The sequence below is a fragment of the Lontra canadensis genome, unplaced genomic scaffold (genome assembly GCF_010015895.1).
Source record: "Lontra canadensis isolate GAN:19392208 unplaced genomic scaffold, GSC_riverotter_1.0 scaffold1, whole genome shotgun sequence".
Classification (NCBI taxonomy): Eukaryota; Metazoa; Chordata; class Mammalia; order Carnivora; family Mustelidae; genus Lontra; species Lontra canadensis.
In genome coordinates, this window is record NW_022630995.1 from 35,099,530 (window position 1) to 35,125,312 (window position 25,783).

The following is a 25,783-nucleotide window of genomic DNA, read 5'->3' on the forward strand; positions in this document are numbered from 1 at the left end:
AACTCCTACAATTATGGTTTCAAATAAGAATTTCAGAGTTAGTCTTAGTGTTTCGTTTTGGGTGTAAGTGAGGTAGGCAGTTAGTTGGGTCTCACTAAGCGCTCTGGAAGTGTTGTTCATGGTTTGTAGAAAATACTCTGCAGATTTAGAGGTAAACCAGAGAACTGGTCTTGATTTTCGGTTCGTGCGCAGTGATTCCTGCCAATACTGAACTTCTCTTAGGGCATATAGGTTAACACTCTGGAACTTCTTTTTTCCCCAGCAGCAAAGTTCGGTAAATTTGCTGGCAAAGATGATGGCTCTAGTTTTAAAGCAGCGCTGCTCTCAGGCCCTCCGGGTGTTGGCAAGACAACCACAGCTTCTCTGGTTTGTCAGGTGAGTGTGCTGCTGTCGTGCAGTTGGAAGGCTGACCCGGGAACGGGCGCGTGTAGCAGGTACATACATGTGCGTGTGTTAGTAGGTCTGTGGTATCTGTATTTTAACATGCTGCATACAGACTTTTCTAAAGTCAGACTTTCAGAATTTACCTTGGTTCCGGGGATATTTGTCATTTTCATCCTTTTCTTAACGTTGGTAATTAAAATAATAGGTAATATTTACCTGTGTGCCAGGCAGTGTGCTAAGCCCTTGGGTGCATTATCTTTTGGGTAGTATAAATGTGTCTTAGAGACTCTTACGGATAGAAATATTTTACATACTATTGTAAGAATTCTCTGTACTGAATATATGTATTCCTACCATCCTCATGTGACAAATGAAATGGGCTTACAGAGGAGGCTGGTGGCCCATGCTCTGGGAGCCTGCCTTTGCCCATGTCGCTACGGCTGCCATATCTAGACCATGAGAGGAGGAGACACTAGAGCAAACCAGAGGTCATGGAGCAGAATGTGAAGTGATACATGAAGTGGCATCAGAATGATAAAAGGAGAGATTTTATTTATTTAATTTATTTTTATATTTACTTTTTTTTTTTAAGATTTTATTTACTTATTTGTTAGAGACCCGCGTACACATGTGCAAGAGAACACAAGCAGGGGGCGTGGCAGGCAGAGGGAAAAGAAGGCTCCCTACTGAGGAGAGAGCCCAATGCGGGGGTCGATCCCAGGACCCTGAGATCATGACCGGAGCCAAAGGCAGAGGCTTAAACAACTGAGCCACCCAGGTGTCCCAGAATGAGGGATTTAAAACTTATTTTAAATATATGACTGGATTTCCCAACCCTTGTCCTATAAGCTGGTGGTTTTGTTTTGCCCTTGTTTTATGGGCCAGAGCATATTTCAGCTGATAGAACAGCTATATATTTTCTAGTCTATTGTAAACTTTAAAAAAAAAAAAGTTTTTTTCCTAGTCTCTACAGTTGTAAACACGACTCTTTTCTCCCTTTATTATTATCATTATTCTGGAGGGGAATTGCATGAAGGCATTTTATAATGCCTATAATCAGTGTAATCAGTTTTGGGAAATGAGTCAGAAAAACTTGATTTTTCACAGCTGGGTAAGAAGATTATGTATCCGGATGGTTTGATAACGAATGACTTAACTTTATCTTGAGGAGCCAAGAATTACTTTTTGTTATCTTATAGTAAATTAATTCTATGTCTGAAATTGAAATCTAGGGATAGGTGTATTTAATTCTTTATAGGATTTTCAGAAGCAAACAGTAAGATTACTTGTTCAGGTATACTCTTCTAGATTAGTGATTTATCAGCTATGGTTTTAAGATGGCACTTGTTTGTGTGTGCGCGTGGCATATACGTATATATTTTAAAAATCTCACAATATCGTGAGGCACATTATCTCATTGTCTTTCTCTTTTTTTAATCCGTGGCTCCTTATGTTGTTTTGGTGGCTTTATTTTTGAGAGAGTTAATAATTTGCCTTGTGACAATAACGGTTTCCAATACTTTGATTAGGAATTGGGATATAGCTACGTGGAACTGAATGCAAGTGACACTCGGAATAAGAACAGTTTGAAGGAGATTGTTGCTGAATCACTGAATAATACCAGCATCACAGGCTTTTATTCAAGTATGTGGCTATTGGAGTTTTTATTTTGGTTTTCTTTGCTTATGTCAGGAAAACAAGTTCACTTAAACATTTAGGAACCAGTATTGAACATTAATATGTGCCAGGCACCCTGCTAAATCCTGGGGCTAATGATGGAACGCTTACAGGACAATAGTCCCCGCCGGCCCCGGCCTTTTTTTCCCAGGTCTTAGCAGTTTCTAAGAATGTGTTAAAAGACATACATGGATACGTTGATGGGTTTTGCACATTATTTTAGAGGATTCACAGGTGAATCTTGTGAAGAGGGTAGTGAATAAATTATCGTGATTCAGTGTGATGAGTGAGGTAATAGAGGCTTATAGATGAAGAAATGATTTGATTTGGGGCCCTCGGGAAAGCCAGGATAAGGGGGATATTTGTTTGACAGGCCTTGGAGGTTGAAAGAGGATTATTTGTGGTGGAAGAGGTCATATAGGCAAAGACAGTAGCAAAGGAGAAGAAACTGTGAAGGTGACACTGTGTTTTGGGCTGTAGCTGGTGGTCTGGTGTGGTCAGAGTGTATGGGAAAAATAAGATGCTCAAACTACAGACTGAGTAGTGCTGGTTTAGAATTTATGATGGATATTGCAGGGTCCTCTGAAGTCTTGCTCCTTTCTATGGTAGCAAATCATTATTCAAGAGAATTTGCCCAGGAACGGTCACTCTAGCTGGTGGGAGTATTAGTTAATTGGTACTACTCTGGACAGTAGTCTGTCAGTATTTTTCAAAAGTTACATTATACAGACCTTTTAGCTCAGAAATTCCAGCTCTTGGAATTTAGCAATTGATATACTTGTATGTATGCAAAATCACATCTGTCAGGATATTCATTTAGTATGATTTAGAATAGCAGAAGGTTGGAAGCATCTTCATATTTTATCAATAGGTAGTGATTATGATACTATGTATAGATAGTGATTATGATACTGTGATACTAATAGATATGGTAAAATGGGATATTATTAAACAGCCTTAAAAAATGAGGTGTTGTATATCTACAGATAAGGAACAGATCACCAAAATATATTGACTGATAAAACCAAGTTGTGTATTTTTTTTGCACCCATGTTTTTAGTATGTATAAGGATACCCGAGGCGGGGAAGGTGGGAGGTGGAATTTCTTTTCATCTGCATATGCTTGTGCCTCTTGCATTTTGGTTTAAAATATTTTACATGTTTTTTAAATAAAATAACAGCCTTTGAACAGTTTTCTTTTTTGTCCCATCCCATAGCTTCTCAGCACGGGTCAGGCGGAACAGCCCATTCAGTAAGCACGAAACATGCTCTCATCATGGATGAAGTAGATGGCATGGCAGGCAATGAGGACAGGGGAGGAATTCAGGTAGTGAAAGCACTGTAGTTTTGCAGTTTTACCGTTGATTTTTAGTTGTAGTTATGTGTGTGTGTTTTTTTTTTAATATTTCAAGAACTAATGTTGCTGTAATACTTATAGCAATTAAAGCGTATTGCCAAGGCTTTCAAAACCTAAAATACATACTTTGTGTAGTATTTTGTTGTTGTTGTTGTTTTTAAATAATTATTTTTGTGTTGCAAATTTGCCTTTTAGGAATTAATTGGTCTGATAAAACATACAAAAATTCCCATTATTTGTATGTGCAATGATAGAAATCATCCCAAGATTCGCTCTTTGGTTCATTATTGTTTTGATCTTCGTTTTCAAAGACCTCGAGTTGAACAGATTAAGGTATGATGATTGGAATTTTTTTCTCCATCACACTCTCCTTCTTCTTTTTTGGTATTTCTCAAAAGTTACCTTTAAAAAGTACCTGATAAATATTCTAAAAATATCTGATTATGTGAATTAAAAAAAAAAGTTTATGATTCTCCTTTGTCAATTTCAGGGTGCTATGATGTCTATTGCATTTAAAGAGGGTTTGAAGATTCCCCCTCCAGCTATGAATGAAATAATTTTGGGAGCCAATCAAGATATCAGACAGGTAAATTAAATACATGTTGTGTAATAGTTGCTGATTCCTTTGAATTAATGCCTTTAACTTTTCAGAGAGGAGGAGTGGCATTATTTTCCCACCTTGACCTAGTCTTATTTATGATTTCTGTTAGGTTTTACACAATCTGAGTATGTGGTGTGCACGAAGTAAGGCCCTAACCTATGACCAGGCCAAGGCTGATTCTCATAGAGCCAAGAAGGATATCAGACTGGTAAAATAAATTTCCATTTCTTAGTTACTTTCTCAAGCTAAAGCATTTCTTGTTCTGCTTGTATTAACTTAGTCAAAGTAGTTACTGTAGTTCCTGGATACGCATGTTGAACCTGTAGATATTTATAATAAGAAAGACAGCTCCTAAGAAGTTTTCTAATTCAAATGAATTTTTCCTCAAGGACTTTTAGTGTACATTTTAAATTATGAGCAATGGAAGTTTTAAATTATACTTATGCTTCAGTAGTTATAAAATGGCCTTTTCAGAGTCCCTTATATATAGATTTCATGTTTTGAAGTTTGGAACTTTTGGAATAACCTGTTTGAAATGACTTATTATTTAATAACCTCTCTGAAACTTGAAACTAGAAGTCTGTATTAATTATCTGTGTTCTGTTTCACCTAGTCACTAGTCAGAATTTATTATTACAGTTAGAGCAGCGATTAAGTAGTGTTTGTAACTCCCTCTTTTTTTTTTTTTAAATCAATAAACTTTAAGAGCAGTTTTAGTTTCATAGCAAAATTTAGCACAGGGTACAAAGACTTCTCTTATTTTCCCATACTCCAGACTCCTATGGCCTCATCCACTGTCCGCATCCCCCACCAGAGTGGTACATTTGTTCCAGCTGAACCTGTACCAATAAGTCATTATCACCCAAAGTCCTAGTTTACATCAGGGTTAATTCACTCCTCATGTACATTGCATGGGTTTTGACAAATGTGTCATAGCTTAGGTCCACCATTGTATGTCACACATAATAATTTCATTGCCCTAAAAATACTCTGTACTCCCCCTTTTCATCCATCCCTTTCCCTAGCCCCCTGACAATCACTGATCTTTAGCCTATTTATTTGTTTTAGAGAACATGAGCAGGGGGTGGAGCAGGGGGAGAGGACAAGCAGACTCCATGTTCAGGGTGGAGCCTGATACGGGACTCGATCTCATGACTCTGAGCTCTTGACCTGAGCCTAAATCAAGAGTTAGCCAGTCGCTTAACTGACATGAGCCACCCAGGTATCCCAGTCACTAATCTTTTTGTTGTCTCCATAGTTGCATCTTCTTCAGAATGTCCTGTAGTTGGAATCATACAGTATATAGCCTTTTCAGTTTTTTTGTTTGTTTGTTTGTTTGTTTTTTGAGAGAGAGAGAGTGAGCAAGCGTGAGCAGGGGGAGGGACAGAGGGAGAGAAAATCTTATGTGGGCTCCACAATGTAGGGCTCCATCTCGTGACCCTGACATCATGACCTGAGCTGAGATCTGGAGTCAGATGCTGAACCAGTGGCCACCCAGGCTCCCCCACATTGGTTTCTTTCTCTTAATAATATGCATTTAAGGTTTCTCCATACCTTTTCCTGGCCTTATGACAGCTCACTTCTTTTCTGTGGTGAATAATACTCCAGTGTCTGGGTCTACCACAGTTTATTCATCTTTTGAATGACATCTTGATTACTTCCAAGTTTTGTCAGTTAAGAATAAAGCTGCTGTAAAGATCCATGTGCAGGTTTTTTGTGTAGTGTGTTTTCAGTTTGTTTGGATAAATACCAAGGATGACAACTGCTGGATGGTATGGTAAGAGTAGATTTAGTTTTGTAAGAAAAACTGCCAATCTGTCTTCCAAGTGACTATACCATTTTGCATTCCTACCAGCAATGAACGAGAGTTCCTGTTGCTCCACATCCCTGCAGTGTTTGATGTTGTCAGTATTTTGGACATTGGCCATTCTACTAGGTGTGTCCCTCTCTTTTTTAGGGCCCATTTGATGTTGCCCGGAAAGTGTTTGCAGCTGGAGAGGAGACTGCTCATATGTCACTTATGGACAAGTCAGATCTCTTCTTTCATGATTATTCGATAGCACCCCTTTTTGTCCAGGAGAACTACGTACACGTGAAGCCTGTGGCTGCAGGGTGAGTGTTCGGAGCTTGTGAGGGGTAGAATTCGTTCCCTGCTGGCACAGGGAAGGCCACATTCCTGGGAGAGAGGGCCATGAGTATGGACCGTGGTATAACCCAAACTGGTGTATTTATGCAGGGGAGACATGAAAAAGCACTTGATGCTTTTAAGCAGAGCAGCAGACAGCATATGTGATGGTGACCTAGTGGACCGTCAGATCCGGAGTAAGCAGAACTGGAGTCTCCTGCCCACGCAGGTAAGCCCAGGGCTCTCCCTAAGATGCAGACTCTGCTGCAGGGAGAACGAAACAGCTGCGAGCTCCTGTGGTTACATGCGGCACCAGAGGAACGTTATGGCTCTTGCGGCCAAGATAATGTCTGTTCTAGATTAAAACACTCTGGGGTTGGGGCGCCTGGGTGGCTCCATGGGTTAAACTGCTGCCCTTCGGCTCAGGTCATGATCTCAGGGTCCTGGGATCGAGTCCCGCGTCTCAGGGTCCTGGGATCGAGTCTCTGCTCAGCAGGGAGCCTGCTTCCCCCTCTCTCTCTCTCCCTCTGCCTGCCTCTCCGTCTACTTGTGATCTCTCTCTGTCAAATAAATAAAATCTTTAAAAAAAACAAAACACTCTGGGGTCACAATTGTCCATTTCTTAATAAAAATAAAACATAAAAATAGCCAGATTTTTCAGGGTTTCAAAATGTTTTTATGTAAATGGACATATGGAAATAGGAATGTTAGATTCCAGACATAAATAAGATGTTAGTCAAAAGTTTCATTTGCTCTGTTTTACCTTAAGAATCAATCCATTTCTTTTTTGTCATTCTTGGTGCTCCCCAGTGGTGACTTGAGTAGCTCCTGCTTGGAGATGAAGCCAGGGCAGGTCAGGGGCTACTTCTCTGATACATGAACTCTGATTTTCTTCTTCCTTGCTGAAGAGGCAGCTTTATACTGGGCACTTTATTTAAGGGGTAACTTTCACTCAAAACAGAGTTTTGCAAACTTTCATAATTAATGTTATTTGTTCCTGAGTTTTACATATTTATACTGTATTATTGTCCCAAGTAATAATAAGCAAGGGACTTCTGGAAGGCCTGCTCCTCTCTTAATTCTGCCTGTACATTGTTGGGATACCAAAAAAACAAAGATTCATTCTGGATATTAAGAATCCTTTTTCGGGGCGCCTGGGTGGCTCAGTGGGTTAAGCCGCTGCTTTCGGCTCAGGTCATGATCTCGGAGGCCTGGGATCGAGCCCCGCATCGGGCTCTCTGCTCAGCAGGGAGCCTGCTTCCTCCTCTCTCTCTGCCTGCCTCTCTGCCTGCTTGTGATCTCTCTGTCAAATAAATAAATAAAATCTTTAAAAAAAAAAAAAAAGAATCCTTTCTCTTATGTTTTATAAGTGTTCAGTTTTTATACTAATAATTGTGACTTTAAAAATTTATCCTAAAGAAATAACTTTAAACATGAGAAAAGCTTAATGAACAAAAATATTACCTTAGTTTTGAGACTGTTAGAAATCAGAGAAAATCTCCATGTCTGGCAATAGGAGCATGAGTATGGTAAACATTCTTGATGGAATATTGTGCAGTCTTTAAAATCATTTATAAAGACTGTCTAATATGAAAAATGCTTATGAGAGAATATTATTAGAATAAAGCAGGATACAAAATTTATGTATAATTCCAGTTTTTAAAAAGTGTGAGCCCTGGATTTAAAAGACATTCAAGGATACATTTTTAAAAATATTTTCCCAAGTGCCAGTTTACTTAATGCTCTGTTCAGTTTTCCATGCTTTGATCCAGCTGTGCTATCAATAGTTCATGTTAAAGCCAGTCATGTTCCTCTTAAAGTCTCTTCTGCCTTCTGAAGTAACTGGTGTTTTGGGATTAGTTGGTCAAGGAGGCCGAAATGCCAGATGATCTCTCTGAGGGCCATAACATGTTTTGGACCGATCCGCTGTTCTCAGATGGAAGAGAGACAGAGGGAAAGGGTGTGATGTTCTGGAATTAGGTACCTGGGACAGTGTTGCTTCATTTGCTCGAGACTCCTTGGAAGCCAGTAGCATAGGAAGCAACTTTGCACTGAATTCAGTGGACTGCAATTGATTTTTTTCAGGCCATTTATGCCAGTGTTCTTCCTGGAGAGTTAATGAGGGGGTACATGACCCAGTTTCCAACCTTCCCAAGCTGGTTGGGGAGGCACTCATCTACCGGCAAACACGATCGTATTGTGCAGGACCTAGCACTTCACATGAGTCTCAGGTAAGTGGTGTTAGTCCGGGTCTGGCATTTTCTCAGCGTAGCGTGTTTAGTCTTTATCCAGTGAGGATAGCGTCAGTCAAAAGATCGGTGTTTTAGTTTTGATTTTATTGCTAACTAGATAAATGGTCCTGGATAAGTTCCTTATATTTTGTTGGCCTGGGTGTTAATTATCTATAATCCATATAATACTTGTCTTATCACGTAAAGGAATACTTTGGAGAATAAGCCCAGTTGGTAGATAATCCGTAACTTTAAGATTAAGTTTAAAGCTACGTAAATCTGGGGCACCTGGGTGGCTCAGTGGGTTAAAACCTCTGCCTGCGGCTAAGGTTATGATCCCAGGGTCCTGGGATTGAGTCCTGCATCGGGCTCTCTGCTCAGCAGGGAGCCTGCTTCCCTTCCTCTCTCTCTGCCTACTTGTGATCTCTGTCAAATAAATAAATGAAATCTTAAAAAAAAAAAAAAAGCTACGTAAATCTGAGGTAGTGCTACTGTTTATCATTATGACTGTGCCTATTACTAGTAGGTATACAGAATGTCTCAGCTTCCAAATAACTTAACAGGAAAAAGGGTACTGTTAAAATAAATAAACCAGTTTTTAGCTATCCTAGTAGTAGACTGACCAGGTCATTTAGGATAGGGGACATAGTTCAGCATGAGACAACAGGAGGCAGACATGCCGATGATTGAAAGTGTGCTTGGAGAAGTTTAATGAAGTCCAAAAACTCTTGTTATTTGGTACAGTGTTGTTAAAGTTCAGAAACTTAGAGAATGTGCATGCATACAAATATTAAGTGAACTTCAGGAATTTATTTTAACCACGAAGAACTTGAGCAGTCTTATTTCTCTTTCTGATCTCTGGAGGCGATGTTAACATTGGTCCACTCAGAACTTTTGTTTGAAGCTGAACTGAAATTTCTTTCGTTCTTCAATTCCTGCAAAATTTTGCTTCCTACTGTGTTCCCTCTTTCTAGTCTATGGCATGGGTCTTTTTTTTTTTTTCTTTTTTTTTTTGCGACTCTTGTATTCATTTCCTATGGTTCCTGTAACAAATTACCCAAACTTAATGGTTTAAAATAACACGAATTTATTGCCATCTTAAGATGCAAAGAATATCCTGGATTATATGGGCAAGCCTGTGTAATTACAAGGGTCTTTACCAAAAAGAAAAAAGGGAGGCAGCCATATCAAGCCACAGAGAGAGGGAAAGACATTTTAAGATGTTAATTGTTGGCTTTGAAAATGGGAAAAGAGACCAAGAGCCAAGGGATGTCCATGGTCTCTAGAAATTAGAAAGGGTTGCATTTCCCACTGCTCTACTCATTGCTCAAGGGGGAGGCCAGGCTCTGAGCTCTTTTCCTCCTCCCTGCCCTCTGTTTTTTAAAAAGGTGATGCATCCCTGTGCCCTGCGGGTATTGCCTTTGACTCCCCCACTGTATTCATGTAGATTGTGGGCACTGGACTTCCAGTTTTGTTTTGTTTTTTTTTGTGGCTGTGCTTTTGTATGTCTGTCCCCTTCTCCCATTAGACCAAACATTTCTGGTGGAAGGTAGGCCTGCCCATCCAGCATATAAAATTGGGTCAGTAAATATTCCTTAATGAATCACGTATACGATATTGTCATCAGCAGAGGATATCTATAGCGAATTTCACAATTTTTAAAGTAAATTTTTAAAGTAAATTAGGACCTTCTTATTTAACTTTTCAATCCTAATTAAGTCATTGTATTTTCATAGATCTTAGTTTCTCTTTATCTTTAAGGTGGATTTTAAAGGTAAAGTGATTTTATTATTAGTACTTGTTGGGGTTATAGATGCCTTCGAGAATCTGGAAAGCTCTTTGATCTTTATTACTCCCAATTGCGCTAATGCACAAATAATGCTAGGGGAATTACAGATTTCTGAGGTTAAGAACCCTTGATTTAGGAACACTAGATAGTACCTTTAGACTTCTCTAGAGTTGAATTTTCTGTGATTCTAAATAGAAGATAACAGTAATGGAACAAAGTAAGAGAACAGTTTTGACAAAGGTTTCATGATTTTCTTAGGCACCGTGGTTTAGGGCCCATACTTGTCTTCAAGCACTAGTTGTGCTTGACAATGGAAGACTGAATCTTGAGGAAATGGGTGAATTTAAAATAAGGGTTTTTTTTTTGGTTCTTTGCCTAGGTTGTAAAACAGCTGGGGGCAGGGTTCTAGATTTCAAATCAAGAGAACTATTGAGACTCAGTTACCTGAAGACAAGAGCAGGACCCATGAATAATTTAAACATTTTTATGGGTTCTGAAGGCCAGCAGCTTTTGAGGTTTCTTGTTTGGATTATGCACACATATAATTTTTTACGCACACATAAAATTTATGGATTATGCACACATATAATTGCCTCATTTGATGATGGAGGCAGCTGGATTGGAAATATTTTGAGTGGTAGCATTTTGTTTTGTTCATCTATCTTCTGTCTTTAAGTGACAGTATTTAAGAGCAAGAGAGAAAGTCATTTCATGATAACAGTGTCGTTCACAGCAGACTTTTTCCTGAAGCCTTCCCCTCACAAGTGTGGACCACCTTGTGATTATACAGGGACATTTTCTGTAGTTTTCTTAGTTTGGGGAAGACCCTGCCCTAGAACTAAAGATTTCAGAGTAACTGTATTAGGAAATATGAGGGAAATATTTATGTGTAATTTTGCCTGTTAGAATCAAAGATCAAAAGGTATAACCAGACCCTCTTGTAGGAAGTAGCAGTGGAACTTGAGGTAGGAAATCTTGCTGCCTTTTACTGATATTTTTAATATTTGGAACTGGAATGAGTAATCTTTGGCTTAGTTAAGTATGAGCACATAGAATTCTTGTGTTGCCCAGGCTCTGAGAGTAGGTTGGTAATGGAACCTACATTTGTGTTTTTCATTTACTGATCCAGATAAGTAGAAAATTTACTCCCTTTGAGCACACTGGTGTGTCCATTATCCTGATGGTGTAGTGCTAGGCTTTCTCTGTCAGCTGTTAAATAGTAGACCTGACATTAGGCATTAGTAAAAGTGGATTGAACTTCAGCACACTATGGCTTGAGTTGGTGGTAGTTTGCCACTGACTACAGTTATGTCTCTTTTGTTTTGGCTTAAGAACTTACTCCAGCAAAAGGACTGTAAACATGGATTACCTGTCCCATATAAGGGATGCACTTGTACAGCCCTTGACCTCACAAGGGGTAGAAGGAGTACAGGATGTCATTGCTCTTATGGACGCCTACTACTTGATGAAAGAAGACTTTGAGAATATCATGGAAATGAGCAGCTGGGGAGGCAAACCTAGTCCCTTCTCCAAGCTGGATCCCAAGGTAAATTATGTAACCCACTGGTTCTCCATCACTTTGTAATTACCAGGTTTGTAGTAGAAGTGTTTTAGAAATGTTGTAGGTGCTTTAAAATGGTTTAATTTTTTCCCCTTTAAATGCTTTTCCTTCTTATGGCCTAGGCTTTCCAAAGAGTCTGTTTGAGTGCAGTATTAAGAATGGAGTTCTGGGGCGCCTGGGTGGCTCAGTGGGTTAAGCCGCTGCCTTCGGCTCAGGTCATGATCTCAGGGTCCTGGGATCGAGTCCCGCATCGGGCTCTCTGCTCAGCAGGGAGCCTGCTTCCTCCTCTCTCTCTGCCTGCCTCTCTGCCTACTTGTGATCTCTCTCTGTCAAATAAATAAATAAAATCTTAAAAAAAAAAAAAAACTAAAAAAAAAAAAAAAAGAATGGAGTTCTGGATTTGACCTTAACGATTTGTAGTTTTAGCATTGCTTAACATTGAGTGGAAAAACAAGACATGAAATCTAGAGAAGCAAATATAAATGTATTCCTTGTAAAAATGATGAGCCTGGGGAAGTAAGTCAGGTGGTGGTAATACATTATGAAAAGAAAGATATGTTTATTGGCTGAGGATTTTTATACTTTTTCTCAGTCTGCCTAATCTGTGAATTTAGTGTTTATTATAGTTATAATAGTTATACTTTATAAGGAGCATGAAAAAATTAAAATGACATAACATGAATTTGTAATATCTAATACCTCACACTCTGCCTATTTCTTTGGTGCCATTTTAGAAGATAAATATTCTCTGTGGCTTGCCTTCTTTAGAATTTTGATCTGACTTTATGGTTATGGGTAAATTCTCCCAAGAGACCACCACTGTTAGAATTCAAGGACTAATTCTACAACTATGTTTAGAAGCTTCAAGTTAAGGCTTTTCAAGTTACTTAGTAGTTTTGATTAACCATTATTATTATGATAAAGTTAGTATTTTTAAATAACCATTATTATGATGATAAAGGTAATTTATGTATTTTGTGGTACCTAAGGGCCAACTTTAACTTGGACCATATTGTAAGTCTTCTTTGATTTATTGAGTCACTGTACCTCTTACTTTGTAGAACAGTGGAATGCACGGTTAAATCTCACAAGTAAAATTTCTCTCTTTTTGTCTGCCTAATGTTCCCAAATACTGGTTCTTATTTTTGACTCATGGCTCTATTAAGAATGTCATGAAAAATAATAGAACGTCATCACAGAAAAATGTGCAGACATACACTTAAATGTATATATATAATATTTTGCAGAGTATTTTAAGGATCTTGCTGGATCTCACAAAACCTTTATTTTAAAAGGACTTTTTGGCCCGTATATTTTTAACAGCCTCTATTCCTTTCCCGTAGGTGAAAGCAGCCTTCACCAGAACTTACAATAAGGAAGTCCACCTCACTCCATATTCCCTTCAGGCTGTAAAGGCACCCAGACACAGCACAGGCCCCACGCTGGATTCTGAATACAGTGAAGAGTTAAATGAAGATGACTCTCAATCTGATGAGAAAGACCAAGACTCTATGGAAACTGATGCAATGATCAAGGTAGTATTTTAAGCTACAGACAGGAAATGCCACGATACTCCCTCAATAGTTTTATCCTTTCTTGTGTACAACTCGCCTTCTGAAATCATTCAGGGCCTGTTTTAAATTTTTAGGTTCATCACATTGAGGGTGGAGAAAGGTGTAGATTTTATTCTTATAAATAGCTGCTTATAATAGTGGAAGAAAGCAAGAAAATAGGCCATCATATTGATGGTCATATGCTATTTTAGAAAAAGTACCATTTTTGTTTGGTCATTGGTATGTTTTACAATAGACACATATTTTTACAGTTTCATTAAGAAAAACATTTTCAGTGAAACTGTTTCTCTCTTCTGTAATTTGTTTTGCTATCGCCATCGAACTGCCTATAGAAGTTTCTCAGGATGAAACAATCTTGTCTTGTGCTAGGAAAGATTAAAACCATTTATGGTATCCGCCCACTATTTACCGCTGGCTAAGGCAAAGGAATCTAGTCTCTGTTCTTTTCTATCCTTAGTGTGTGTCATTCTTGTCCCTCATTTCTGTTTTGTATATGCAGGGGAAGGAAAAGTGGCCTTCTCCAGTATAGCTCTTTAGTCTTCCATAGACATGAGAGATTGTCTCCCTCTCTCCTCCTCTCAAAATGATGGGAAATTCTTCTTTAAAACATTATCTTATTAGTAAATTATGTCCTGCTTATTTTGTCTTCCCTAAATGTACCTATCTCCTAAATCCAAGACTCTGTGTGCCTGGGGAACATATCTTAGTTGTAGATTCTAAACAGCTTTTCAGTAGTTAAAGGCCCCAACTAGCCCAGTTGTTGCTTCAAAGCAAGCTCATCAGGTGTAGTGGTAGTTGAAGGATGTTTGCAACGTTTCTTTTTATTAAGTTGCAGGTAAAGATTTGCTTCATTTTAGAAATTGACTTATTTCACTGCCTCAAATACAGCTATTAACTATTTTGTGCATTCTTCTCTCCCAACAGAAAAAGACAAAATCTTCAAAGCCTTCAAAATCAGAAAAAGATAAGGAGTCCAGGAAAGGAAAAGGAAAAAGTTCAAAGAAATGAAACTGTTTTCCACTACTGACAGCCACTTTTTACTTGCCCGGTTGACCAGTCTAGCTTGTCTAGATAATGCCTTGTTTTTTCCAAAGGAATCCTATTTTAGCATAATGGGGCAACTCCGTGGTCCCATTATAAATAAATGGTGGTACAGCTAGAGGGATGTAACCAGTAGGCTAACATACGCCTCTTATAGAGGTTGATAGGACTGCTTGGGTCCTCCACTGTCCCCTGTCAATCTAATTAGATTGTGCTTCAAATTGTGTATAATCAGAAACTACATGTGGGCTTTGGAGTCAGATTTTAGGTAACAGTAATATGCCTGGGAACATTGGTACTAAGGCAACTTTTGTAGGCTTAAGAATTTATCCTAATGGCCTTTATAGGACCAATGCCTATTTTTTTTTTTTTAAAGGTAGTTACTATGATGTGGTGAAATTTTGTAAATAAATCATAATACAAAACAGTCACCACCTAGAGCTGGTATTCTTTGTATATTGTCAGATATCATTCAAAATATAAATTAGGAATAAAAATGTTCCATGCGACATATGTGCAAATTCTTAAAATGTCCTCTAGTACAGTAAAATAATATGTTGGTATATTACATTCCTTATTAGTTTGCAAATGATTGGGTAAAAAGCTAACTCTATTCCTCACTAACCAGCTGTGTGAAGCAGAACTTCGGCAGTTGGACAGTCAGAACTCTCATTCCTGAGTACCTCCGTGAGTGCCAGCGGGATCTCTGTCATGAACAGCATGTCATGGAGAGGCCCCTGTGGCATCACTGGAGGGGATGGGTGACTGTAAGCCACATTTTCAGCCTTCCAGAGTCTCAGCTCATCGGGTTTAAGCCAGTAGGGTGTAGGCGGGGTCAGGATCTCAGTCTCACTCTGCCTTGGGACAAAATGAATGCTGGCTTTCGTTACTTTTCCTCTGGGAGCTCTGGTTCTGCCCTGTGAGCGATTGTACAGATCATACTGGAATTTTGGATGGTCCCTGTAACTGTACTTGCAGAGTGGCTCTGAGGCCGTGGAAAGTAGCTTGGAGTTTAGTTGTCTAGCTCTTTTGGAATTTTGTCAGTAAATGCTCAGAGGTATGTGCTAAAAGGCATGTAAAATTAGGATACTATTTCCTCCCTTTGAGTAATTGACAGTCTTGTTTGGGAGGTGAGACATAAAGTTCTTGAAACATTTAAAGTGTATTTACAAGTGTGAAAAATGTCTTTCCTGTAGCCTGACTTCATTATGGAAATTAAACGTTGCCTTTGGCCTTGCCCCTCTCTGTCAAAGCCCAGCTTAAAACTTCTGCTTCAATGAAGAGCTCCTCGATTGATGACTAACTCACCTCACCAGTGGGGTGAGCATGGCTTGCTTTCAAACATTCTCCTGTTTCTATTGCTTTCTGATATGAAAGTCGTGCTGCCTACTTGTTTTTTCTCCCCAAGAAAGGGTGTAAGCTCCTTGCAGCTAGAACAATGAGTATGAATTTACTTGTAAATTATGATTTTGTTATTAATTCTAAATGCTCTATGATTGGCATAATCAGTGTATGAGATAAATAACTTTTAGAATTAGAGATTATAAACCTGCTCTTTAAAATAGGAGGACAACATGGATCTGCTGGAGCTTTGTGAGGCCACGTGGCTTTGCAGAATAAAACTGCATACTTCTTTTGAGATCTGTTGTGTCTTGGCCATTTTGGAAGCTGTAACAAACTACTGTGCCTTCTCCTTCATCCTGTTAAGTGTTTGCGGTCCATTACTGCAGCAACAATATTGGCCTCTTGAAGTTATTAACAAGGACTAGTATTGTTGTATCTTCCTAAATAAGTTCTGGTGTAATTATGCTAATTATCAGTGAATATTTAAAGCCGATAACTCTCCAACTATGGTGTGCTTTACTCACTCAAATCCCACAGTGCCTTTGGCTCTTATTCCTATAACTTTACAACATGCTTCCAGTGATAATAGGAAAACAAGAGGATGATAGGTGAGTTTAATGACAGTGACTTGTATCACTTATTCTCTAGCCAGGCTTTGCAGGAAGAAGATCAGATCAGAAAGTTGGAGGCATCATGTATGTGGATGCTTGGATACAGGAAGACATGATTGTCACTTAGGTACTAATACCGTAGGCTGGCAGGTACACTTGTAACACTCAGGATGCTGGTGGCTATACGGTAAGATCCTATCATCTGAAGCATTCAAATTTAGGCTCTAGGACTAACTGCCAGCTGCCCAGACTTTGGAGACATTGGCTTTGGATGACAAGGAAGCATATACTGATGCAGGAAAAATATGAGGTGTGTGTGATATGGGGAAGATTTTGAAAAATGTATGTCTTCAGGGGCAGTCAGATGATTTAATTTTGTGAAAGGAATTAACACAGGAGATAAAAGCTTACGGTTTATAGTTTCATTCTTTTAAATTGGTGTTTTTATTCTAGGACTGATTCTACTAAACTTCTCATTTCAGACTTTTAAGTGTTAATGTCTCTGCTGCCCGAACTTCACAATGCTATCTCCCTTTAAATCCAGGAAAAACATTACAAATATCCAATGAATGATTTTATTTTAAAGGAGACACTTCAAAATATAAAAGTTATCAAAAAGTTGAATATTTACAGTTACATCATAGGCTACTATTAACAGTGCAGAGCATATAATATGTAACTTGAAGAGGAACTCTATGAAGTATAATAAACAGCAAGGTTACATGTCACTATTTTTGCCATTCTACAATGGCAACTGTACAATGTCTGTGACCTGAAGAGTCTTTCTTTTTTCTGTATCCAGAAACCACCAGGGGTGGAAACTTCGCCTCCTGTGGAAAAGTGGTATCTTTTCAGGAACATTATATCTAGAAAAGACAAACCCCACATCTTTAGAAGTGTTTCAAATGACTGGCAAGCACTAATAAAGCCAAGCTATGCTACAAAAATTTTTGCTTATTTCTGGAATGTGGAGCAATGACTATTCAAGTTAGAAACCTCCAGTCTATAATCAGTATTGAGTTTAAATCTTGGCTTTGACTAAAAGTGTACAGGCAAACTGTTGAACTGTTATAAAGTGAGGGTGATGATAATAGTCACTTTACTGGGAAGAATGGGAAAATGCAGGGTAAGTGCTCAGCAATCTGTGAAGATTTTCCTGAAACTGAATGGTCATTAATGGTTCCTTGTCTAAAAGGAGTCAGTGAGGGGCGCCTGGGTGGCTCAGTTGTTAAGCCTCTGCCTTCAGCTCAGGTCATGATCTCAGGGTCCTGGGATCGAGGCCCGCATCAGGCTCCCTGCTCAGCAGGAAGCCTGTTTCCTCCCCCTCTCTCTCCCCCACGCTTGTGTTCCCACTCTCACTTGTGTCTCTCTCTGTCCAAAAAAAAAAAAAATAAGTAAAATCTTAAAATAAGATAAAAGGAGTCAGTGAACAGTAGCCTCAACCACTATTCACTGTTCAATAAGACATTTATAGTGACTTTTTCAAAAGATGGTGCATAATCATAACTTATCAGAGCATATCTGCAAGTATATAGGAACCGTGGGATTAAGTCTCTGCTTTAATGCAGGGATAGTGTTTGGAGAGAGTCTATGTAGGATTATTAAAAACATAAGCAAGATTCTCCTTTGGCAGAATTGTAGATTATCCTCCTGCAGATAATAGATACAAACTCGGGACAAAATACAACTATTCAGAGGTATTGGAAGAGCAACCAAAAGCTGGCAGAAATTGGGAAGGTGTCAATTCTTGAAAGAAGAGAAGTCCACTGGGTAAGATTCATCTTCCTGTGCGTTTGACCTGAGGGTAAGTCCATGAGGACAGAGAAGTCATAGTCTTCCTAGCTCAAAGAGTCAGAGAATAGAGTTTGGGCCTGGTGGAACTACTGAAGTGATAGGGATAATACCCTGAGAAAAGGGCACTGCCCCCCAAATCTGCATATACACTCCATGTAAACCCTTGAACTTCACAGGCTTGGAAGAGACTTTTATGCTGGACTGGAAGCACAGTTCCATGTTGAAAGGAATGCCATGTGTTAGAACACTGAGGGCAGCTTCTAGGATTCAAGGGCTTCAGTACTCTGATGGTAAGCATGGAATTCCACCAACACACACGCTGGACAAGAGTCTCACATTGGACTGCAGGTCAACCAACTGCAGCCTTGTGAGATCCTGAACAGAAGACTCTGCTTAGCCGTGCCTGTATTACTGATTCACAGAAATTGTGAGGGGGGTTCTGGTTCAGAAATTCTGAGACAGGTTCTGGTTCAAGATTGCAATGCAGGAAGATCCTGAACTACCTCTTCCCATGGACACAGTGCATCTACAGCTGCATATGGAACAAGATCCTAGAAACTAGCTAAGTAACTTCTGCACATCAGGTGAACAAGAAAAAATCCACAGCAAAATGGGTAGGAGAGGGTGAGAAAATCTTGCTGTAAACCCCACCCCAGCATGATGACACACAACCAGGAGGGAATTCAATAGGTTCTAGCTTCTCCCTGAAGAGTAAAGGGTTTGGACCCCACATTTGGTGCCCTGACTTTTAAGACTTCCACCTGAGAGATGGGCCTCCAAAATCTCTAGCTTTAAAAGGCAACAGGCCCTGTATCCACAAGAACTAAAAGGATAGGGCTAACTAAAAAACAGTTCAAAATGAGATCACATGGACTCACCGTGGCTAATCCCCCAGGGCCCAGATCAGAGGCAGCAGAGTGGAATGCACCCTGTCTGTGAAAAAGGCCTATTGTCTTAAAAGCTTTGGCCTAAGGCAGGCTCCTAATTTAACATATACTTAGGGGCCAACTGCAACACTCTGCTGAGACTGTGGAGGCTAGCAAGCACCATCTTTGTGTTCTTTCTCTGCCTTGTGCCAGGTAGCCAATATCTCTCAAAAAGGAGCTTATGCACAAGTCTGGTACTCCAGTTTCTGCTGCTGCTCAAGGGACACCCGATAATCACCTAGCTCTGGTGGCCAGGAGAGCTTTACATTTGCAAGTCCTAACTAGACTGTCACAAACAGAAACCACTCTTAACCACCTAGTCTTTCAGTGCTTAATGCAGAAGCAGCAGACAGAAATGCCCAGTCTTTATGAAAGAGGCTTATTTGCTTAATAATTGTGGCCTGAAGGTTCAGCTTTCAATCAGTCTGCATCTAGGAGCTGACTGAGATTTCCCCCTTCAGGATACTGACACGTCTTGGCATACCCTCAACTAACTGGGAGCAACAAAAAAGAAGAACCAGGGCAGTGTTGAATGGTTAGGCTGGGAGAGGTGGCTGTTTTAGCTAATGCTTAGAAACCAACACAGAGTCAATGAAAATGAGGAAATAGAAGCATATGTTCCAAACAAAAAAACTGGTAAAACCTCAGAAAAAGACCTTAACAAAATGGAGATAAGTGATTTACATGATAAAGAGTTTACAATAATGGTCATAAAAACAATTCATGAACAAAGTGAAGAAAGTACTAAACAAATCACAGACTCAAATACAACTACTGAACTGGATAATACAATAAAAAGTTTCCAATAGCAGGCTAAATGAACAGAAAGGATCAATGAATCTGAACACAGGCCCATGGAACTCCTCAGCACAGCAAAAAGATAAAAGCATGAAAAAAAGTGATTATCATTTAAAGGATTTATGGGATAACATCAACCAATATTCACAATATAAGGGTCCCAAAAGAGAGGAGAAAGTCTGAAAACTTGGGGAAGGAAACAGATAACCAGATCCAGGAAACCCAGAGTTCCCAAACAAGATGAACCCAGAGACCCACACCAAGACACGTTTATAATTAAATTGCTAAAAGCTAAAGGAGAGAAGCCACTTGTTACATACAAGGGAACCCCTGTAAGATCATCAGCAACTTTTTCAGCAGAAACCTTTGCAGACTAGAAGACCATGGCATGACCTATTCAAACTGCTGTGAAAGAAATGTGAAACAAGAATATTCTACCAGGCAGTATTGTCCGTTGGAACTGAAAGAGAGTTTTTCAGACAAAGAAGAGCTGAAGGAGTTCATAACAGTTAGACCAGCCTTACGGGAAATGTTAAAGGTGGTTTAAGCTGGAAGTGCTGGTTAATAGAGGAAGACATACGAAAGTTATAAATCTGAATGTTTAAAGGTTAATATGTTAATTCAGAATAATCTTGTTGTAATGGTGGTGGGTTAATCACTTACAAAAGTAGTAAAAATAACCATCATGACAGTAATTTAATGGACATTCAAGATGCAGAGATACAAACTATGACATCAAAAATAGAATGGGGGATAAAAATGTAGAGCCTCAGAATTTGTTATCAACTTAAAATAGGTTTAATGTAATCCTCATGGTGTCCACAAAACAAAAATCTACAGTAGATACACAAAGGATAAAAGAAATCTAAGCATACCACTAGGGAAAGTCATTTAAATCATAAAGAGAACAAGAGAAGAAGGAAAGAACAATGGACTTAACTCCCATTTTTATTGTTTTCTGGCTATTTTGTAAGTCCGTATCTGTCGATAATTACTTTATATTGCAAACTGGCTAAAATCCTCTGGTCAAGAATGGCTGAATGGATTAAAAAACAATATCCATCTATCCTGCTGCTGAGAAGAGACTTAGTTTTAAGGACACAGGCTGAAAGTGAAGGAATGGAAAATATTTCAGGCTAATTGAAATCAAAAGAAATCTGGAATAACTTTACTTATATCAGACAAAAAGGATTTTAAAGACTGCAATAAGAGACAAGGTCATTATACAATGATAGAAAGATCAACACAAAAGTAGATATAACATTTGTAAGTATGCATCCAACACAGAAGCATCTAAAGATACAAAGCAAAAATTAAGGTCTAAAGGGAGAAATAGCAATATACTAAGAGTAGGGGACAGAGAGTGGACAAAGCATCCAGACAGGAAATCAGTACAAGGAAACACCACACTTAACAGACATTTACAGTGCATTTCATCCAAAAGCAGAATATACAGAGTTAAGCACACATGAAACAGTCACCAGGACAGATCACAGGTTAGGCTATGAAAATAAGTCAATAAATTCAAGAAGACTGAGCATCTTTTCTATCCACAATCGTACGGAACTAGAAGTTATTTATAAGAAGAAAACTGGAAAATTAAAAAATATGTGGAGATTCAACAACATGCTATGGAACAACCAGTGAGAGAAGAAACCAAAAGAAAAAATATCTTGAGACAAATGAAAATGGGAAGACAATATATCAAAACTTAAGGGAGGTAACAAAAGCAGTTCTAAGAGAGAAACTCCTAGCAATTAATGCCTTACATCAAGAAACAAGAAAGATCTCAAGTTAAACATACCTAACCTTATACCTCAAGGAACTAGAAAGAGAACAAGCTAAGCCTAAAGTTAATAGAAGAAAGAAAATAACAAAGCAGAAATAAAGAGACTAAAAAGAACAATAAAACTAAAAGCTGGTTAAGGAAAATAGATAAACCTTTAGCTAGACTCAACAAGACAAAAAAAGGACTCAAATGAAAGAAGAGATAGTATAATGTATAACACAAATACAAAAGATCATAAAAGACTACTATGAACTACTACACAGTGACAAATGAAACAACTTAGAAACAACTTAGAAAAGAAATGGAATATGCCTAGAAACATACAACCTTACAAGACTGAATCATGAAGAAACAGAAAACTGAGCAGACTAGTTACTAGCAAGGAGATTGAATCTGTAATGGAAAAAACCTCCCACCAAACAAAAGTCTAAGACCAGATGGCTTTTCTGGTGAATTTTACCAACATTTAAGGGATTCATACCAGTCCTTCTCAAACTCTTCCAAAAAAACAGAAGAGGAGGGAACACTTCCAAACTCATTTTATGTGCCAGCATTAGTCAGCTACCAAAACCAGACAGTTCTAGACCAGTATCCCTGATGAACATAGATGCAAAAATCCTAAGCAATCTATTAGCAAACCAGAGTTAACAATACATTAAAAGGATCATAGACCATGACCAACTGGGTTTTATTCGAGGGATGCAAGGATAGTCTAACATTCACACACCAATCAGTGTGATATACCACATTAAGAAAATGAAGAATAAAAATTACATGATCACTCAGTAGATACAGAAAAAGCATTTTAACAGTATTCAACACCCACTTAATTATTAAAAAAAAAAAAACAACAACAAAACTTCACCAAAGTGGGTGTAGAGGAAACATACCTCAACGTAATAAAGGCCATATAAGACAAGCCCACAGCTATCATCCTCCTCAATGGTTAAAAGCTTAAAAGCTTTTCCTCTAAGATTAGAATGAAGATAAGGATGCCTACTCTTGCCACTTTTAATTAAACATAGTACTTGGAGTCCTAGCCAGAGTAGTTAGGCAAGAAAAAGAAAAGGCATCCAAACTGGAAAGGAAGAAGTTAAAGTGTCACTAATTGCAGATGACATGGTATATGTAGAAAACCCCAGAGACCACTAAAAAACTGTTAAAGCCTCATAAATGAATTCAGTGAAGTTTCAGGATACAAAATATACAAAAATCTGTTGCATTTCTATAATAATGAGCTATCAGAGATTAAGAAAACAATTCCACTTAAAACTGCATAAAAAAAGAATGAAATACTTATGTGTAAATTTAACCAAGGAGGTGAAAGACCTGTGTGGTGAAAACTATAAGACACTGGTGAAAGAAATTAAAGAAAAATACATAGATATTCTATGCTCACAGATTAGAAGAATTAAAGCTGTTAAAGTGTCCATACTACCCCAAATAATCTACAGATTCAATGCAGTTTCTATCAGTTTCCAATGATTTTTTTTTCACAGAAATAGAAAGATCCTGAGTAGCGAAAGCAATCTTGAGAAAGAACAGAACTGCAGGTACATTTCCTGAAACTATATTACACAGCTATAGTAATCAAAACAGTATGGTATTGGCATAAAGATAGTCACACAGTAGACAGCAGATGTGAAGATCAATGGACCAGAATAGAGAGCTCAGAAATAAACCCATGTATATATGGTCAATTTATTTGTGACAAAGGAGCCAAGGGAAAAAAAAGTGTATATATATATATACATATGAAAGGAGAGTCTTTTTAATAAGTGGTGTGGGGAAAACTGGGCCACTAGCTCACACCATACACAAAAATCAACTCAAAACAGATTAAAAACTTGAACAGAAGACCTGAAAACATAAAACTCCTAGAAGAAAATGGGGGGTGGGGAGAAAATATAGAGGGTAATAAGCTCCTTGACATCAGTCTTGGCAACAATTTTTTGGATTCAACACCAAAAACAAAGGCGGAAAGGCGTAAAGCTAAAGTTCTAGGCCAATATCCCTGATGAACATAGATGCAAAAACACTTCTGTACAGCAAAGGAAACCATCAACAAAATGAAAGGGCAACATATGGATTGGGAGAAAATATTTGCAAATCCTAGATCTGATAAAGGATTAATATAAAGAACTCCTACAGTTCAGTTGGAAAAAATCAATTAAAAATGGACATAAGATCTGAATAGAAATTTTCCCAAACAAGATAGGCAGACGGTCAGCAGGTACATGAAAGGGTGCTGCCAAACATAACTGGTTATCAGGGAAATGCAAATTGAAACCACAGTCATATGTCACCTCGCACTTGTTCAAATGGGTATTACCAAAATGACAAGAAATCACAAGTGTTGGCAAAGATGTGAGGGAAAGGGAACACTTGTGCACTGTTGGTAGGGATGCAAACTGGTGCAGCAACAGTGAAAAACAGTACAGAGCTTCCTCAAAAAATTAAAAATAGAATTACCATGTGGTCCAGCTGTTCCATTAGTGGGTATTTATCTGAAAAACAAAATCACTGTCTTGAAAGATATCAGTACTCCTATGTCCATTTTGGCATTATTTACAATAGCCAAGACAAACAACCCTAAGTGTCCATCTACACTGGATAAAGAAATGACACTGGATAAAGAAAATGGCACATGTGTATGCATGCATGAACACACACGGGAATATTATCCAGCCATAAAAGAAAGGAAATACTGCCATCCGCCACAACATGGATGGACCTTGAGGGAGGGCACTACAGTAGGTGAAATCAGAGGAAGACAAAATACTGTATACTCTGATGTGTATAAAAAAAAATTGAACTCATGGATACAGAGAACAATTTGCTGTTGCCAGAGGCCTGGGGTGGGGAGTGGGTAGAATGGATAAAAGTGGTGAAAAGGTACATGGTCATAAGGGATGTATTGTACCATATGTTAACTACAGTTAACCATACTGTATATTTGGAAGTTACTAAGAGATTTAAAGTTCTCAATAAAAAAAAATTTGTACCTCTGTGTGGCAATGGATGTTAACTTACTGTAATAATCATTTCTGCATACATAACCATTTTTTATACACCTTAAACAACTGATGTCAAGTATTTATCAATAAGAAAATGGACTTAATTAATGTATATTGTTTTAAGATGCTAAATTTGTGATAATATGTTATACAGCCACAAGAAAACGAAGTGCATCCTAATCATAATTTGAGCAAGCTTTAAAAATAGAACTTGACAAGCTTATTCTGAAATTTTATAGGGAGATGGAAAACATTAAGAGTAGTCGAAACAATCTTGGTAAAAAATGACAACATTGGAGGATCCACAGTACCTGACTTTAAGATGTATTAGAAAGTCAGAGTAACCAAGACAGTGTAGTATTGAAATAGGGGACAGATACATTAATGGAAAAGACAGGGTCCAGAAATAGATCAACATTTAAAACCTCATTGATTTTCAACAAAAAGCACCCAAGCAATTCAATGAAGAAAGAAAAGAATTTTCAACAAATGGTGCTGGAAGACTGGCTATCCACTTGGGGCAGGGGAGATCTCAGTCCTCATCTCACAGTGTAAACAAAGATAATTTCAAAATGGATCACAGACCTAGAGCTTCTAGAAGAAAATATACTAGAATATGCTTGGGCCTTGTTAGTAGGCAAATACTTTTTTAGACAGGATACAATAACCATAAAACTTAAAAATGTATAAATTCAACAAAATCTCACCAAAAGATGCCATTAAGGAAAAGAATTGGGAAGCCACAGACAGAGAAAATATTTGTAAAATATATCTGACAGACCTGTATCTACAAAATACAAATAAGAGAAGTTTTACAACTCAATAACAGAAAGACAACCCAGTAACAATGGGGAAAACCAGTCTTTCAGCAAAAGGCACTGGAACATGTACCTGGCAAAAGAAAGTTGGATCCCTGACCACACACCATACACAAAAATTAAATGGATCAAAGATGTAAATGAAGAGCAACAACTATAAAACTCTTAGCTAAGAGTCCAAATGTGACCAAAAGAGGGGGCGTGGGAAACCAGAGGGAAAAAAAAGAAACTGGACTTCATCAAAATAAAAATGCTTACGTCAAAGGATACTATCAAGAAAGTAAAAACTTCTTCCACAGAATGAGGGAAGAAATTTGCAAATCATGTATCTGATAAAACACTGGTA

At 38.3% G+C, this 25,783-nt stretch overlaps 2 protein-coding genes across 5 annotated transcripts in view; one reads left to right on the top strand and one right to left on the bottom strand.

Moving 5' to 3' along the window:
• RFC1 (replication factor C subunit 1) overlaps window positions 1-14,707 on the top strand; it is a 75,700-nt gene extending 60,993 nt beyond the window's left edge. Inside the window, exons 14-25 of one of the 2 annotated variants that reach the window (XM_032853226.1) lie at window positions 263-375; window positions 1,914-2,028; window positions 3,279-3,388; window positions 3,614-3,751; window positions 3,909-4,004; window positions 4,129-4,227; window positions 5,977-6,131; window positions 6,256-6,373; window positions 8,230-8,375; window positions 11,497-11,710; window positions 13,069-13,260; window positions 14,224-14,707. In XM_032853226.1, coding sequence (XP_032709117.1) covers window positions 263-375; window positions 1,914-2,028; window positions 3,279-3,388; window positions 3,614-3,751; window positions 3,909-4,004; window positions 4,129-4,227; window positions 5,977-6,131; window positions 6,256-6,373; window positions 8,230-8,375; window positions 11,497-11,710; window positions 13,069-13,260; window positions 14,224-14,307 — 1,580 coding nt within the window. In that variant the 3' untranslated portion in view covers window positions 14,308-14,707. The remainder of the gene's footprint in view (window positions 1-262; window positions 376-1,913; window positions 2,029-3,278; window positions 3,389-3,613; window positions 3,752-3,908; window positions 4,005-4,128; window positions 4,228-5,976; window positions 6,132-6,255; window positions 6,374-8,229; window positions 8,376-11,496; window positions 11,711-13,068; window positions 13,261-14,223) is intronic. The other variant, XM_032853236.1, reaches the window with a different exon arrangement.
• Window positions 14,708-16,859: 2,152 nt separating this feature from the next.
• The window catches only part of WDR19 (WD repeat domain 19), a 93,792-nt gene continuing 84,868 nt past the window's right edge, over window positions 16,860-25,783 (bottom strand). For 2 of the 3 annotated variants that reach the window (XM_032853194.1, XM_032853213.1), the window contains one exon: window positions 16,860-17,161. The gene's annotated coding sequence lies outside the window, so the exon portion shown is untranslated. The remainder of the gene's footprint in view (window positions 17,162-25,783) is intronic. The other variant, XM_032853204.1, reaches the window with a different exon arrangement.